Source organism: Sceloporus undulatus, unplaced genomic scaffold (genome assembly GCF_019175285.1).
Source record: "Sceloporus undulatus isolate JIND9_A2432 ecotype Alabama unplaced genomic scaffold, SceUnd_v1.1 scaffold_12, whole genome shotgun sequence".
In the NCBI taxonomy this organism is placed as follows: Eukaryota; Metazoa; Chordata; class Lepidosauria; order Squamata; family Phrynosomatidae; genus Sceloporus; species Sceloporus undulatus.
In genome coordinates, this window is record NW_024802934.1 from 2,855,411 (window position 1) to 2,869,643 (window position 14,233).

Here is a 14,233-nt window from a genome sequence, read left to right on the forward strand (position 1 = left end):
TTGTCGAACCCCCTCTAGCTGTTTTGATGGCCCTGCTTGATGTGCTGCTGCCAAATATTCTGCTGACATTTTTCTGAATTTTTGTATCAGAAGTTAGAAATATTAAACTGAGTTATGAGTTTATTAGAATGATGCTGGTGATAGAGCTGTGAAATAGGATTGCTATATTTTCAGTATCACCTCTGTTATTAATTTCTCAGTGGCTTTCTTAAAGCTACCTCCTCTCAGCCTTAGCCCTGTCCTCACTTAGATAATTCTGGCCTATTTTATAAAAAGTTTTGTTAGGATTACAGAAAGGCTGTGTACTCTCTCTGAACTCTCTGAAGGTCTATAGAAATACTAAGGGAGTCTAGATGTGAGGTAAGCTTTGAGATGTACATGCAGTTGTCCATATCATACTTCAACCATCTCATATAAAGATTCAGCCATGATAAAATTTCCTTGCACAGGTATATGAAAATGACAGAAATTACTGAAATGCATACTTTAATAAATCAACATCATTTAGACCAGAGGTTGACAACTATGGCTGTCAAGATTATGTAAAAACAGCAAAGTATAATTATGAATACATTGACCTCATCCAACTTGTTCATGAAATAAAACATATCCATCTTCTTTTGCTTTAATTCTTTCAACTATATGTATGTTTTACCTTTTTGTTTTGGTTTAAGAATACTGCCATTTTTGTTTGGCAATTACCATATATACTTGTGTACAAATTGACCTCATGCATATGTCGAGGGAAGGTTTTAGGGTCCAAATCATGGCTTTTCAGATCGGGTTTCAAGTAGAGGGAAAATGTAAGGAGAAAGAAGAGAATGAGAAGCAAAGGTTGTAAGATTGGGTTGCAAGTGGAGGGAAAATGGGAAAATGAAAGGAGGAGGAGAAGGAAAGAAAGGTTTGGAGATCAGGCTGCAGGTGGAGAGAAAATGGGGAAATCCAAAGGTTTGGAGATCAGATTGAGAAGGGAATCACCACACACACCTCTTTCAACAATCACTGCAGAGGCATGGAGAGTGGGGCATCAGGGCTGCTTTTTAAAGCAATATTACTGTTTGTAGTTGTTGTTAACTGCCCTGCAGTCAATCTTAACCCATGGTGACTGTATTGACCCGTATATAATTTGACCCCAGATTTTAGGGTCAATTTCTGGGCATAAATTTTTCAACTTATGCTCAAGTATATATGGTAGTTCTTTTTCTGACAAAGAAATAAATAGGGCCTGCTCTTTGATGTATAATTTCAAAAAACAGAGCTCAACATTTCAATAACATCTGGACTTTCAAATGTTGCTTACATTTAGGGAATAATAAAATTAAGGTGAATCATAGCTTTAAAGGTTTATCGTTAACTGAAAGGGAAAAAAGAATGTAATCCTAAAACTGTTTTATCCACAATAACCTCAAGCATTAAGAAAAAAATTAGAAATTACTGAGATGTTTAATGACATAGCTGGCCCAAATAATATTCCCTTTCCCCCAGTTTCACTTTTTTAGTCAAATAGTGGGAGATGCATGTGTGAATAGTCGCATAAAGCAGCAACTGTATTGAACAAGTAAAACATGGAAGATCCATAATTTCAACATGGGTCACAGTAGAAGTGAAATCAATCTGTTTCAGAGCTTGTCACACTTCCTTTATGTTTAAAGTTATAACTTTAAACAGAGGATCAAAGAAGTTCTTAAAGGCTGTGACTATCTAACAGAGTCACTAATATAATAAAAACCAATCTATAAATTAAATTGTTTTCTTCCACCCTGAGATTTAGGATCTGTGAAAAATTTAGAATAACCTTTTAAAGTAATCTTTTAAATAAATTAAGTAAATAGTAACTATACTGGGATCAATGTCCGTTTTAATTACAGCTTAATTTTAAAAAAAAAAAACAAAAAATTCTAAGTGACATGTACATATCAAAAAAGGCAACAGAAACCATTCCTAACTAATAGTACTGGACTAATAGTGTGGTTTGCTACACTAAAAGGTCTTTACAGTGGAGGACATACTATATGAGAAAATGCCTCCACCAAACTCATCACTAAGACATATGTAGTCTTTGGCAAAAGATAGTCTTGCATTTCTATAGGCCCAGGGTTGGCAAAGCATGGTCCTTAAGACATTATATTCTCCTTCACCACTGACTATGTTGCCTGGGTTGGATTAGGGTGGCCAGGGTGAAAGCTGAGGATGGCTCCTGTACCTTTAATGGTTGTGTAGAAGAGAGTAATTTCTGCAGATGCTGCTTCTTACCTGGATATGTTACCAAACATACCTGGTGAAATTCTTTCTTTTAAATAACCATCAAAGTAGCCCACTTCAGTTTTCAACGTGAAAACCCCAGAGTGGATGAAGTTGCAATGCATTAGCATCTAAAGTGCCATAAATTGCCCACCTCTGAAGTAGAGGCCTCTCCCTTCAAATCTCAAATTCCTCCCAGTCCAACGAAGAGAGCCAGAAGTTAGCAAAATGTTTCTTCTTCAGTTGTTCATCTTTCTCATTTGGGTTTGCTTATTTCCATCTAGCCCCTAGTCTCTCAACAGTGAGGGAAATAAGGTCAAGAGAAAAAATGTGTGGCTAAATGAAGAGAATTTGAGCATTCCCTGGCCTTTCCTCATTTCTTACATTTGGACTAGGAAACAATATGACAGAACAAGCCAGTTCACCAATCATCAGCTGCAACTCCCTAATTTAGGAAATTCTTTTACTTTGTCACCCAGTCAGAAAATCTGACTCAAGAAACACAAGCAAACAACTTATTTGAATGCTCAAGTTTGCTCATGTGCTGTATTTTCAAAGGGACACAAACTTTCCTCCTTCAGTTTTGCAAACAAAGTGCTCAGAATTTTTTAGGTTCAATCAAGGCAACATCCTTGGGCACATAGAATTCCTGGAGTTCCTCTTGCTCATATTTTATGCAAGGTCTTTCTATTTCAGTCCCAGGTTCCATGGCATTCTGACCAACAATCTTTAGATTCACAAACTTGATTTTCCATGTATTTTCCCTAAATGGGCAGCGGATGAGTCCGAAGATTTGTTCAAACACTCCTAAACAGCAAGTGTTTCTATGAACGGTGCCAGCTACTGCCACCACAACTAACCCATGTTGTGAAACTGCGCACCTCAGGCCACCAGCATTCAAATTGGGGTTCAGAAAAAGGTATTCTTCTCTCACCAAGGACAATAAGCGAAGGCTCACTAATTCTGCACCCAAGTACTCTTCTATGTTTTGTTCTGAAGTATTGTAACAAAACTTTAGTACTGCGTCATCCCAAAAGTGTTGTGGTCCCCATTCATCTTGTGATTGTCCAATCAATGGGTTCTGAGAGTTCAGAATTTCAAAGAACCATTGACAAAACTCCTCTCCCAGACTGTAGCACTCCTTGTCAGGTTCTTCTTTATCTCCTTGTTTTCCTTCTCCTTGAGGCTGCTGCAAAACAAAGTAATAATAATATAATAATAAAGATTTATTTATAGCCCGCCCAATCACGAAGAATCCGGGTGGGTTACAACAATAAAATACATCAATTACAATAGAGTTAAAAATCAAACCCTAGACCTACCGCCGCCCCATACCCAGGAGAGATTTTTAAGTAGAAAAAAGATATTGGTAGGTGCTTTTCCATAGAGCGCAGCACATATTGTTAAGATCCTTGAAATACACCAAACATGGGATGCCAAGTAAAACAGGTGTGATCTCTGAAGAATGGGATAATGCACAGCTAGATTGAGTGATGTACCTAAATGTGCTAAGAATACAAAAAAGTGTTCAGTTTTCCAAATGTGTCAATATTGCCTCTTTTGACATCAACAAAACCCATTACAAAAGATATTAAAAATTCTCCAAAAGATAATTCCCAAAAACAAAGTTAAAAAAAGTTAACTTTATGAAAAAATGTCCTTTTAATTTTGAAGTATGCCGCGGGGGGGGGGGGGGTTGTTGTTCAAGGAACATGATACACAGCTGTATGTGACTCCTGAAACCTTTCATTACTGTCTACTCAGCGCAGTAATAATGAGTTGCTGATTAGTACTATGAGTGTGCTAGGAAAAAATATTTTTTCATTTACTTGAATAATATTAGAATCACAGAATCAGAGAGTCTGAAGAGATCACAACAGTCATCCAGTCCAATCCCATGCTCCAGACTGGAATAATTAGTTTACTATTTTATTTGGTGTAAGTAGTTTTACCTTTTTGTTAATTCTCTCATAATTTCAACAAGAACAGACTTCTGCTCCAGATAACTTCCTTTTTTTTACCCTAATACTCCTTTCCTGTCCAAAAAAGGAGAGCAGGCACTTTAGGACTCCCTCTGCTCCAAGGAATCAGATTTATTAAATTCCAGATGCACTGGAAAAAGAATTTCCATTTGCTAGACAACTAAAAAGAAACTGTATAGACAGCTGACTGAGATCAACTTAATTTTTCCATAGCTGAGAGAACACCCAGATTACTTTTCTAAAGACTAAATCTATATTTTCACAGGCCTCCTGTGATATTGAGTTTTCCCCTTATCTAGGCAGCACCAGCAGCCTTCTTTCCAGGTAACAAATGATGTGATGAGATTAAGTTGCATTTTAACTGGGTTCAGCCTCACAGCAGTAGTGAGAGAGTCCAGTGAGATGGCCAGTTGGACAGAAGTGCAAGCCTTTTTCAGCACAGGCTATAAAACACTTCAAGTGACCATGAGGCGGAAAAAGTCTAACAAAGGGAAGCATGGGGGTGGTAGGAGGAAAGCACTCCTGTTCCATCTGGGGAAGTGTTCACTTTGAGCTACCACCTCCCAAAACACCCAAGGACTACAAATCCCATTTGATCTGTAAGTATAACAGAGAATGTATCAGTTAGTCACATCAGAGACTTTTATTTTACCGACTTGATTGAAATGATACAATCTGTTCTGTAATTTGTAACTGCTACGTTTGCTTAGGTGGCTCTTCACAAAGAAAGATACCTTTTGCTAATGGAGATTTGTTGCTTAGACCAATGCATTTTCTTTAAAAGTAATTCTCCATCTCTCACATGCCTTCATGTACCTTTTACTAGGTTTACTTCCTCAGCAGGTTTGGGAGAAAGAAGTCTGTGCAATGTTGGAGATGGAAAGTAACCCCTAAAGTAAGTAACTTCCTTGAGTTACTAGGGAAATTGTTGTTGTTGTTGTTGTGTGCCTTCAAGCAGGGAGAGTCAAATCAGTAGATGTGGCAGCTCAGTTCATCTAGGTGGTCTCAAGGGCTCCCATCCAATGCAGGCAGAAGCAAGAGGGGAATTCAAGAACCCTCACATGGAGGCAGCAGCGGGATTCAAGAGCTCTAACAATTCCCAGTATCTGTCAGGTTCCCACAAAAATCACTCACAGAAACTTCTGCCTTATTTAGAAATGAACCATTCTACCATATCCAAAGTACAGTGCGTCGCATCATATGCGGGCGCCTTTTACGTGGCTTTCAGCTTATGCTGAAAGCCCCGCACCATTTCCTAAATGGCGCATGCACCACACTGCAAACGGGGAACGGATCCCCGCATAAGGCAAGGGACCACTGCATTAAGAATGTGAGAGAGACAGACAGGAAGGCATATTTTTACAGTCTTGTGGTTCTGTTGTACAAAAATGCTACATGACACGCTTCTAATTGAAGAATATGTCAGAAGCAGAACAATTTGAACAGTTAATTTAATATGTGAAAAAGCAACTATAATTGTAAAAAGAAATAATCTTTTGGATGTCAAAGTACCATGAAACAGTTAAGTCTTACCTCTACGTTGGGCTCAGAATATTTTTCATCCGAGTCACAATTTTTCAGCTGTCCGCACCAGTACTGTTTTGCACGACTAACAAGTTGGTGTTTTTCAGAAGAAGGAGGCACTACAACTCCTTTTGTTGCCAAGTACTTGAAGATTACCTCTCGAAATACTTTCTTTCTCTTCAGCAGCTCTTCGGCACTTTGGCTGTATAGTAAGATGGCATGTATGGCTTCTGAAAATGAAGTCAGAAAGAGAAACGTTGCTTGAACTCAACATTACACAGGAGAATTTGCCATTTCCTTGAGTGTACACTGGGCACTTGGGATACACTGGAATTTGGTTCCAGGACCCCCGTTGATACCAAAATCCGTGGATGTTCAAGTCCCATTAAATACAAAGGCATAGTAAAATGGTATCCCTTATATAAAATGGCAAACGCAAGGTTTGGTTTTTGGAACTTAAATACTTTTAAAATAATTTGAAACTGTAGATGCTTGAATCTGTGGATAAAAAAATCTGTGGATATGGAGGGCTGACTGTATATGTAATTCATTTGAAAAACCTCAAAGAACATTTTTTGATTATTATCATTTGCCACTACTGCCCTAGCTTAATCTAAAGTGAGTTTTAACAGGCAGTACAGGGTTATCTCAATACAGGAGGAAGTAAAAAATGATTATAGGGATTCTGGCTTGAATGGTTTAGTAACTCTGGAATGAAATCCAGTGGCATTTGTCCTACTAAAGACATACAGAGAACCTCTTTTCCCACTGTGTACCACAGACCCATGTCTCATGGTTTCTGATGAGAAGGTATTCCAGATGCTGTTTACAGTCAATGACACATATCCCAGGAAAACCCTTAACTGGGTTTTCAATCAAGAGCTAATTGGCCTTTCCCCTCTAAGGATCATTACCATATATCCTCGACTATCAGTCAACTTCATGTATAAATCAAGGGCAGATTTGGGGGCCAAAATGATGGACTTTGATATGGCCTGTGGATAAATTGAGGGTAAAATTTAGGGGCATGTAACAAAGGATGTAAAGAATGAAGCAAAGTAAAACAATGCCAGAGAACAGAATTCCAGCAGTCAACTGTGAAGTCTGAACATATTTAGATGTGTTTTTTTACACAAAAACAAAACAAAACCAACCCGCCACATCTAAAAGGAGGACTGCCTTCTCCTGAGGCCGAGAGAGTGTGACTCAGTGGGGTGTCTATGGCAGAGCTGGGACTCAAACCCTGCTCTCCGGAGTCATAGTCTGCCATTCCAGCCACTGCATCCAAAAGGGTGTTTGTTTTTGTTTGCGAAGTATGTGACTGCGCTGTCAACTGTAACTGTGAAGTCTGAATATACGTGTGTGTACATATCTATATCTACCTTATCTACATCACACACAGACACACACACACACACAAACCACATTCAAAAGAAGGTGTGTCTTTGCCTGAGGCTGAGAGTGTGACTCTGTGGCTATCTATATGAGATTGGTTTTGTTTTGTGTTTATTTGTGAGGTGTGTGACTGTGTTGCCAATTGTAAGGGTGAAGCCTGACTATGCGTGAGTATCTCTCTCTCTATATATCTACATATATATATATATACTGTATATATATATATATATATGCACCAACCACCAACACATCCGAAAGGACTGCCTTCCCGAGGCTGGGAAAGTGTGTTTTCATGGCTGAGCCAGGACTCGAACCCTGCTCTCTGGAGTCACAGTTCAACACCCCAAGCGCTGCATCCAAAAGCTTCATTCAAAGGAGATTTTTAAAACAACAACAACCCTGGAATATATGGAACTGTTTGATGCAAAGGAGAATGTCAAAAGGGGAACGATTTGCAAGAAAAGCCTCCAGAGAAGAAGGAAGGAAGGGCGTACTCTGTGTGCAGCATTTGTGTTTTAACTATATATGAGATTAGTTTTGTTGTGTCTTTGTGAGGTGTGTGGTTGTGCTGTCAATTGCAACTGTCCAGTCTGAACATATGTATGTGTGTGTGTATCCATACCTATCTATCCATCTATTTATCTATATATCTATCTGAATATACATGTATGTGTACACATCTATATCTATCCAGCTATCTATATCTATACACACACACACACACACAGGCCTGCCTCCTCCCCTGAGGCTGAGAGAGTGTGACCCGGTGGCTTGAGCTGGGGCTCTGCTGCAGGGCCTCCATTCCTCTGCTCCGCTCTCTCACCGTTCCTGTTGCCGGGCTCGACGAGGCGGTTGGTGACCGTGTCGGTGAGAGCGAGCAGGTCGGCGGTGTGAAGCAGCTCCAGGAGCTCCCGGCAGCCCTCCCGCTCGCGCTCGTTCATCCCCGCCCAGGCAGACGCCATGGCAGCGGCGGCGGCGGCGGTGGCGACACCGATGGAGACGATGGAGGAGGAGATGGAGGGCGGCGTTCTTCCGCTGCTTCTTCCTCGGCGGCTGGTACTTCCGGCGCCGGACGGGAAGCCTCGCCCCCTTGGGCCCCGCCCCCCCCCCCCGCGCGCAGCCACTGGAAACCTTGGCAACCGAGCAAGGCGCGACGACACAGAAAAAGAGAAAGCGCGCGTGCGACGCTACTTCCGGTTTTCTCCGCGCAATTGTCAGAGCCTTCCCCTTCACTTCCGCCCAGAACGTTTACCGCTCCCTCGTTCGCCACCGCGCGCGAGGAGTACGTCTGGACAAAGGTCCGGCTAGGAAACAGGGGACCGAGCTGTATAGTTCCGCAGAGTTCCTAAAACTGCACCTATGATCATAGAATGGTAGAGTTGGAAGAGACCACTAGGAAGAGACCACTAGGGCCATCCAGTCCAGCCCCATTCTGCCATGCAGGAACTCTCAGTCAAAGCATCCTCATTGACAGATGGCCATCCAGCCTCTGCTTAAGACCTCCAAGGAAGGAGAATCCACTACACTCCGAGGAAGGAGTGTGTTCCACTGTCGAACAGCCCTTACTCTCAGGAAGTTCCTCTAATGTTGAGGCGGAATCTCTTTTCCTGCAGCTTGCATCCATTGTTCTGGGTCCTGTTTTCTGGAGCAGCAGAAAACAAGCTTGTTCCCTCCTCAGTATGACATCCCTTCAAGGATTTAAACAGGGCTCTGTCCTATCACCTCTGAACCTTCTCTTCTCCAGGCTGAACATCCCCAGCTCCCTAAGTCGTCCTCATAGGGCATAGTTTCCAGACCCTTCACCATTTTAGTCACCCTCCGGTTTGACATTCCCTTTTTTTAACAGCCGCAGCTCAGTGCTATGGAATTCTGGGAATTGTAGTTTTGTAATAGACATTTAAAGCCTTCTGTTTCAGAGAGGTCTGGCGCCACCACAAACTACAGGTCCCAAAACACACTGCAGAAACAATAACTGCCCTGCCTCAATGCTAGGGAGTCCAGGGGACTGTACTGTAGTGTCTTGTGCCACAACAGATGGCTAAATGTCTCAGGAAAAAAAATACAGTTCCCAGGATTCCCTAGCAGAGACCCAGGGCAGTTAAAGCGGTCTCAAAGTGGGCTGATTCTGCAGTGTGTCTGGGACCTACAGTTCCCAGAATTGGCGTAGCAGTGAGCTGTGGCGGTTAAAGCAGCATCAACCTGGATTATTTCTGCAGTGTGGATACAACCTAAGGCGCCCCTGCGCTCTCTTTGGTTACAGTTCAAAGGGAAGGAGGAGCTGGGCATCTTTGATCCGCTCCTAAAACTAAAAGACGCCCCTTTCCCATCTTTCTGTGCTCCCAGAAAGCATTGCGTGAAAGCTTTAGTGTTCACTTCATCTATAGCAAATATGACTTTATGCTTCCCATTTGACATTATTTACATTGTTTTCTCCATTGATATACACAAACACAACCCTGCCAACAGGATAAGGACTTGTACCTTGCTGCCAAAGTTTACCTGCCATAATAGTTTTGTTAACCTTTAGGTTATTGTACTATAAGGCTAAGGGTCATTCCAGGTATAGGCCTGTTTCGTCCAGCACTCTTTTTTCTTAAGACCTGTGTAAATCAAAAAGGACAAGACACGATGAGCACAATAGCACTCCTTTGATTATTCTCCCAGCAACTGATGTTAAGAAGCTTTTTAAAATGACCTTGGCCCTATACAGACAGCCAAAATAAAGCTGCTTCGAGTCACTTTGGAGATATGGTGTTTCAGTGATACATGCGTCCTAAGAGTCCAGAAGCTGCACCGAAGCCACACTCCACTCCTAAGAACTGGAGTGCAGCTTTGGTGAAGCTTCCAGACTCTTAGGACGCATGCATCATTGAAACACCATATCTCCAAAATGACTCGAAGCAGCTTTATTTTGGCTGTCTGTATCAGGCCCTTGTTTCTTTTGCTATCTGCATGAAATTGTTGGTGAAAAATGGCTTTAGGATGTATTGAAGTAGACTGAAGTAAGCCTTGGAAAGATATGAAGGGAGGCAGTCACGCTTAATGACAGACAAAAGGCTAGAGCAGGCAAATCAACCTCTGGGAGAACCAAGATGTCTGCTTTCTAAATATAGGCCCGTTACAGACGGGCCTAAAAGTGCGCGCTCTGCGCATGCTAGGGTTACAAAGGGGCGTCCTTTCCAGATGCCCCCAATCCTAGGATGCGCGGAGCACGCACAAAATGGCGGCGGCCGTTCCACACGGCCGCCTCCATTACTACATCCCGACCACACCGCCTCTAAACGGGGCGGCACTGTTGTGCTGTAGTGGGCCGCGCGAGGTCGCCTAGTGTGCCCTTTATGTGGCCCCAGAAGGAGCTCCGTTTCGGAGCTCCTTCCAGCTTTACGTCGCTGGGCGCAGCTTTTAGATGGCTCCGCCCAGCGACACAGAGGAGCCAAGCAGCCCCTTTCTCCTCCTCCCCGCCGCTGCAGGGTGTCCTTGGGGCTTGAAGCCCCAAGGACACCCCTTTCCAGGCCTCGGGGAAGCGGCCTTTTGCCGTTTCCCTGTGGCCTGGAAAGCGGCGGATCGGGGCCTCAGCGGCTCTAGCCACTGAGGCCCCGATCCGGCGGGGAAAAGGGCGAGTGCAGGCCGCCGATTTCAGCGGTCTATAACGTGCCAGAGTTTCCAAACTTATATTTGCAACTGGTATTTGCTACTCATTGGTAACAAGGAGGATTTGTGTGGCTGCTAAAGCTATACCCAGAGTTGGCCACCCGGGGTCAGCCTTTACTATTAAAAGGGGAGTTGTTTGTTTATCTTTTGTGCTACTGAATCTTCTGTTTGCTTTTAAGATTAGTTCGTTTCTTTTAGGTTTACAAAGGAAAGTTTCATTTCATTTATTTCTCATTTTCTCATAGTTCCATGAAATGCTTAACAATCACTTTTGAATATGTTAGTTTTATTTCAGGGTCATTCAGACAATAACATTAGAAATTTTTCTCCTTATTTATCGGTATGGTTTAGGAAATGCCAGCCAAGACTGGGAAACTACGCAAACGTGGTTTATGCCGCTTATTGGTAGATGCTAGATGTGGAGATGTGAAGGCCCAGAAAAAAACTGGAAAAGAAAATGGGAGAAAAGCCTTTTCCCCTCCATTTTCTTCTAAAATGTGGTGATCCACATTACCGTATGCAACAGTGCTATTCAGTGCTATTCAAACTGACATAAGCTATCAAGTGCCAGGCTGCCAGGGGGAATAAAACAGCTGCAGCTATTGGCACAAGTATGGTACTGGTCCCTTGCACAGTGAGTGTAATGCCAGCTTAAGATGGTGTAAGAATAGGCTTGCCATATCCCGCCTGGGGGCGGGACTTTCCCGGTTTGGGGCGGGTCCACATGGTCCCGCCCCGGTTTGGCCCCGCCCCCGGGACACCCCCCTTCCAGAGAGGGCCTGGAGGCTGGGGCTTGGGAGAGAAGGCTCTCCCAGGCCCCTCCGGAGGCCCTGGAAGCGCTCTCCGCGGTCACGGAGCACTCTTCCAGGGCCTCTGGGGCTTGGGAGAAGCTCTCCCAGGCCCCTCCGGAGGCCCTGGAAGCGGCTCCGCGGTCGCAGAGCCAGTCCTCCAGGGCCTCTGGGGCTTAGGAGAAGCTGGCGGGCCACCCACGATCGCGCCGATCGCGGCGCGCTCTCCACCCTCCCTCCCGGCCTCTCATGGAGGCCCAAGCCTCCACAGAGGCCAGGGAATGGGCGTGGGGGCCACCCGCGATCGCGCCGATCGCACCGATCCGGGCGCTTCTCCTCCCTCCTTCCCGGCCTCTATGGAGGCCCCAAGCTTCCACAGAGGCCAGGGAAGGGAGTGGGACCGCCCGCGAATCGCGCCGATCGCGCCGATCGCGGGCGCTCTCCTCCTCCTTCCCCGGCCTCTACCAAGGCCAGGGAAGGGAGTGGGGGCTGGGAAGAGGTGCTTCCCACCGCGGTGATCACCGCGATGAGGAGCAGCCCTTGCATCCTTCCCAGCCTGAGAGGAGGCCGAGGCTTCCTCCCAAGCCGAGAAGGAGCAGGAGGACAAGGTTTTAAAATGTAGGACCTTAAAAAAAAGTTCCTACATTTTAAAGCCTTGTCCTACATTTGTCCCGGTTCGGAGCTCCTCAGTTATGGCAACCCTATGTAAGAAGCATTGATGAACATTATCTGTTGTAATTCCTAGTCTTGGTTTCCTTTTCTCGGTTCTCTTTCTGGGAACGAGTGCTTTATGTCTCCTTAGTCCTGTGGAGGGATAGAGGAGAATACGTGATTTTCTTTGTTTTAGTACTCTTGATAGTTTCTTCTGTTCTTACTGCTTTTTCTTTTTTCCTTTTTGCTCAGTTCTCATATACTAGCAGAGACTAGTGTGGTGTAGTGGTTTCAGTGTTGGACTCTGATTGTGGAGACCATGGTTCAAATCCCAGCTTGGCCTTGGAAACCCACTAGGTGACCTTGGGCAAGTCACACTCTCTCCGCCTCAAAAGATGGCAGTGACATGCCTCCTATGAACAAACCTTGGCAAAGTCCAACATTCAAACCACTATACCTTGCTACCAACCAAAAACTAAAGCTATGAAAAAAATGTTAGTCTTTAAGATGTCCGAAGATTCTTTGGCTGTTTTATTGCAACAGATTAACATATCTGTGTGTGTATGTGTGTGCACCTTCAAGTCACCTGTCAACCTATGTCGACCTCACAAATTTTACAGAGTATTTATTTATTTAAGGAATTTATATCCTACTTTTCTTTCAAAATGGGATTCTAGGGTTTTTCTTAGGAAAGGAATACTCAGAGGTGGTTTTCCTAGTTCTTTCCTCTGAAATGTAGCTTATACTACCTGGTATTCATTGGTGGTCTCCCATCCTGGCTGATCCTGGTTAACTTCCAAGTGGAACTGATGCCTTGGGGTATTCAGGCCCTTTATTAACACAACTACCTTTATGGTAATGATACTATAGTTGTAGGGTTGTAAGGATAATGTTATAGCCAACCACCTATAGATGGCATTGTTTTGCAAATAATGCTTCTAAGGAGTTTTACTTTCTTGTGTGCCACATCTATTATGCCCTAGATTCAGTTTCAAAATGCTCTCTAACCCTGAGTTTTAGAAAACACATTTAATCATCTGAAAATACATTTGATAATTTGTTGAGCTTTGCTTATCTTGAGATGATAAAGTATGATTTCCTCAGCTCCATTTTTAGAACAGAGTGAGGCAAGAGCCATGCATGGGCCTCTTAATGCCCTGATCTTACAGACTCTTGTTTTAATTGTTGTTTTGATTGTGTATACATAAATGCTCTTGAGAGGGACATAAATATGGCTGAACTTAGGCTTTCTTGTTTTCTGCTTCTGTACATGGCTTTGCAAAAGAATCAGTGGTTACAGTAGACTCATAGAATGAGCTACAGAGTAAAAGTGCATGGGCTATGATGGCCCCCACCTTTTGTTACTGTGTGTGACCATAGTACACACTCACCCCCTCACCCCTCCTTTCTCTAGAGAGCTCTGAATACAATGCTCTGGCTTTGCTGTGGCCTTGAAGGGAACAGCTAAGTATCTCTTTTCATTCCAGACTCCAAGCAAATGTAGAGCCAATAAGAACATACGTGACCATTGCGTGGACAGTAAATGCAACCAGTTATTTGTTGTTTAGACAATAGCCAATTAACTGCCTGTGGTATAATCGTGTGTACTAAATAGCCAATTAAGCTAATGCTATGTAAATAATGAACTGTGTTTTGCTATAAAAACTTTTGGAAATAGCTATTGGGTGCAGCAGCAATTTTATCACCATCTGCTGGTGTGCTGTCGCCTTGGCCAAATAAAGTGTGTATTGCCTATGGACATTTCGGGTTCTCGTGTCGTCACTCAAGGACACTCCTTTCAAATGAACATGTTGGGAATGTTTCCCTAACACTCTCATATCCCTGCTATTCATGTCATGCTTAAACACCATTGAAATCAATATGCTGTTTTATACCTTTTGTAGATGCAAAAATAAAGATGCACATTTTAAATTAAATTAAATTAAGCATTTTTTCTATGTAAAATTCTTTCCAAGAAGTATATGTTTCACCTATGTCCCT

The 14,233-nt window shown here is 43.3% G+C and overlaps 1 protein-coding gene across 1 annotated transcript; it reads right to left on the minus strand.

Annotated features, from left to right (window-relative positions):
• Positions 1-469: 469 nt before the first annotated feature.
• Positions 470-8,313, minus strand: LOC121917187 (uncharacterized protein C3orf38 homolog). The gene is made up of 3 exons (XM_042442912.1): positions 7,966-8,313; positions 5,757-5,977; positions 470-3,430 (listed from the first exon to the last, which is right to left on the minus strand). The coding sequence occupies exons 1-3, from the start codon at positions 8,102-8,104 to the stop codon at positions 2,840-2,842; spliced, it is 951 nt and encodes a 316-aa protein (XP_042298846.1). The 5' UTR covers positions 8,105-8,313; the 3' UTR covers positions 470-2,839.
• Between the last annotated feature and the right edge of the window lie 5,920 nt (positions 8,314-14,233).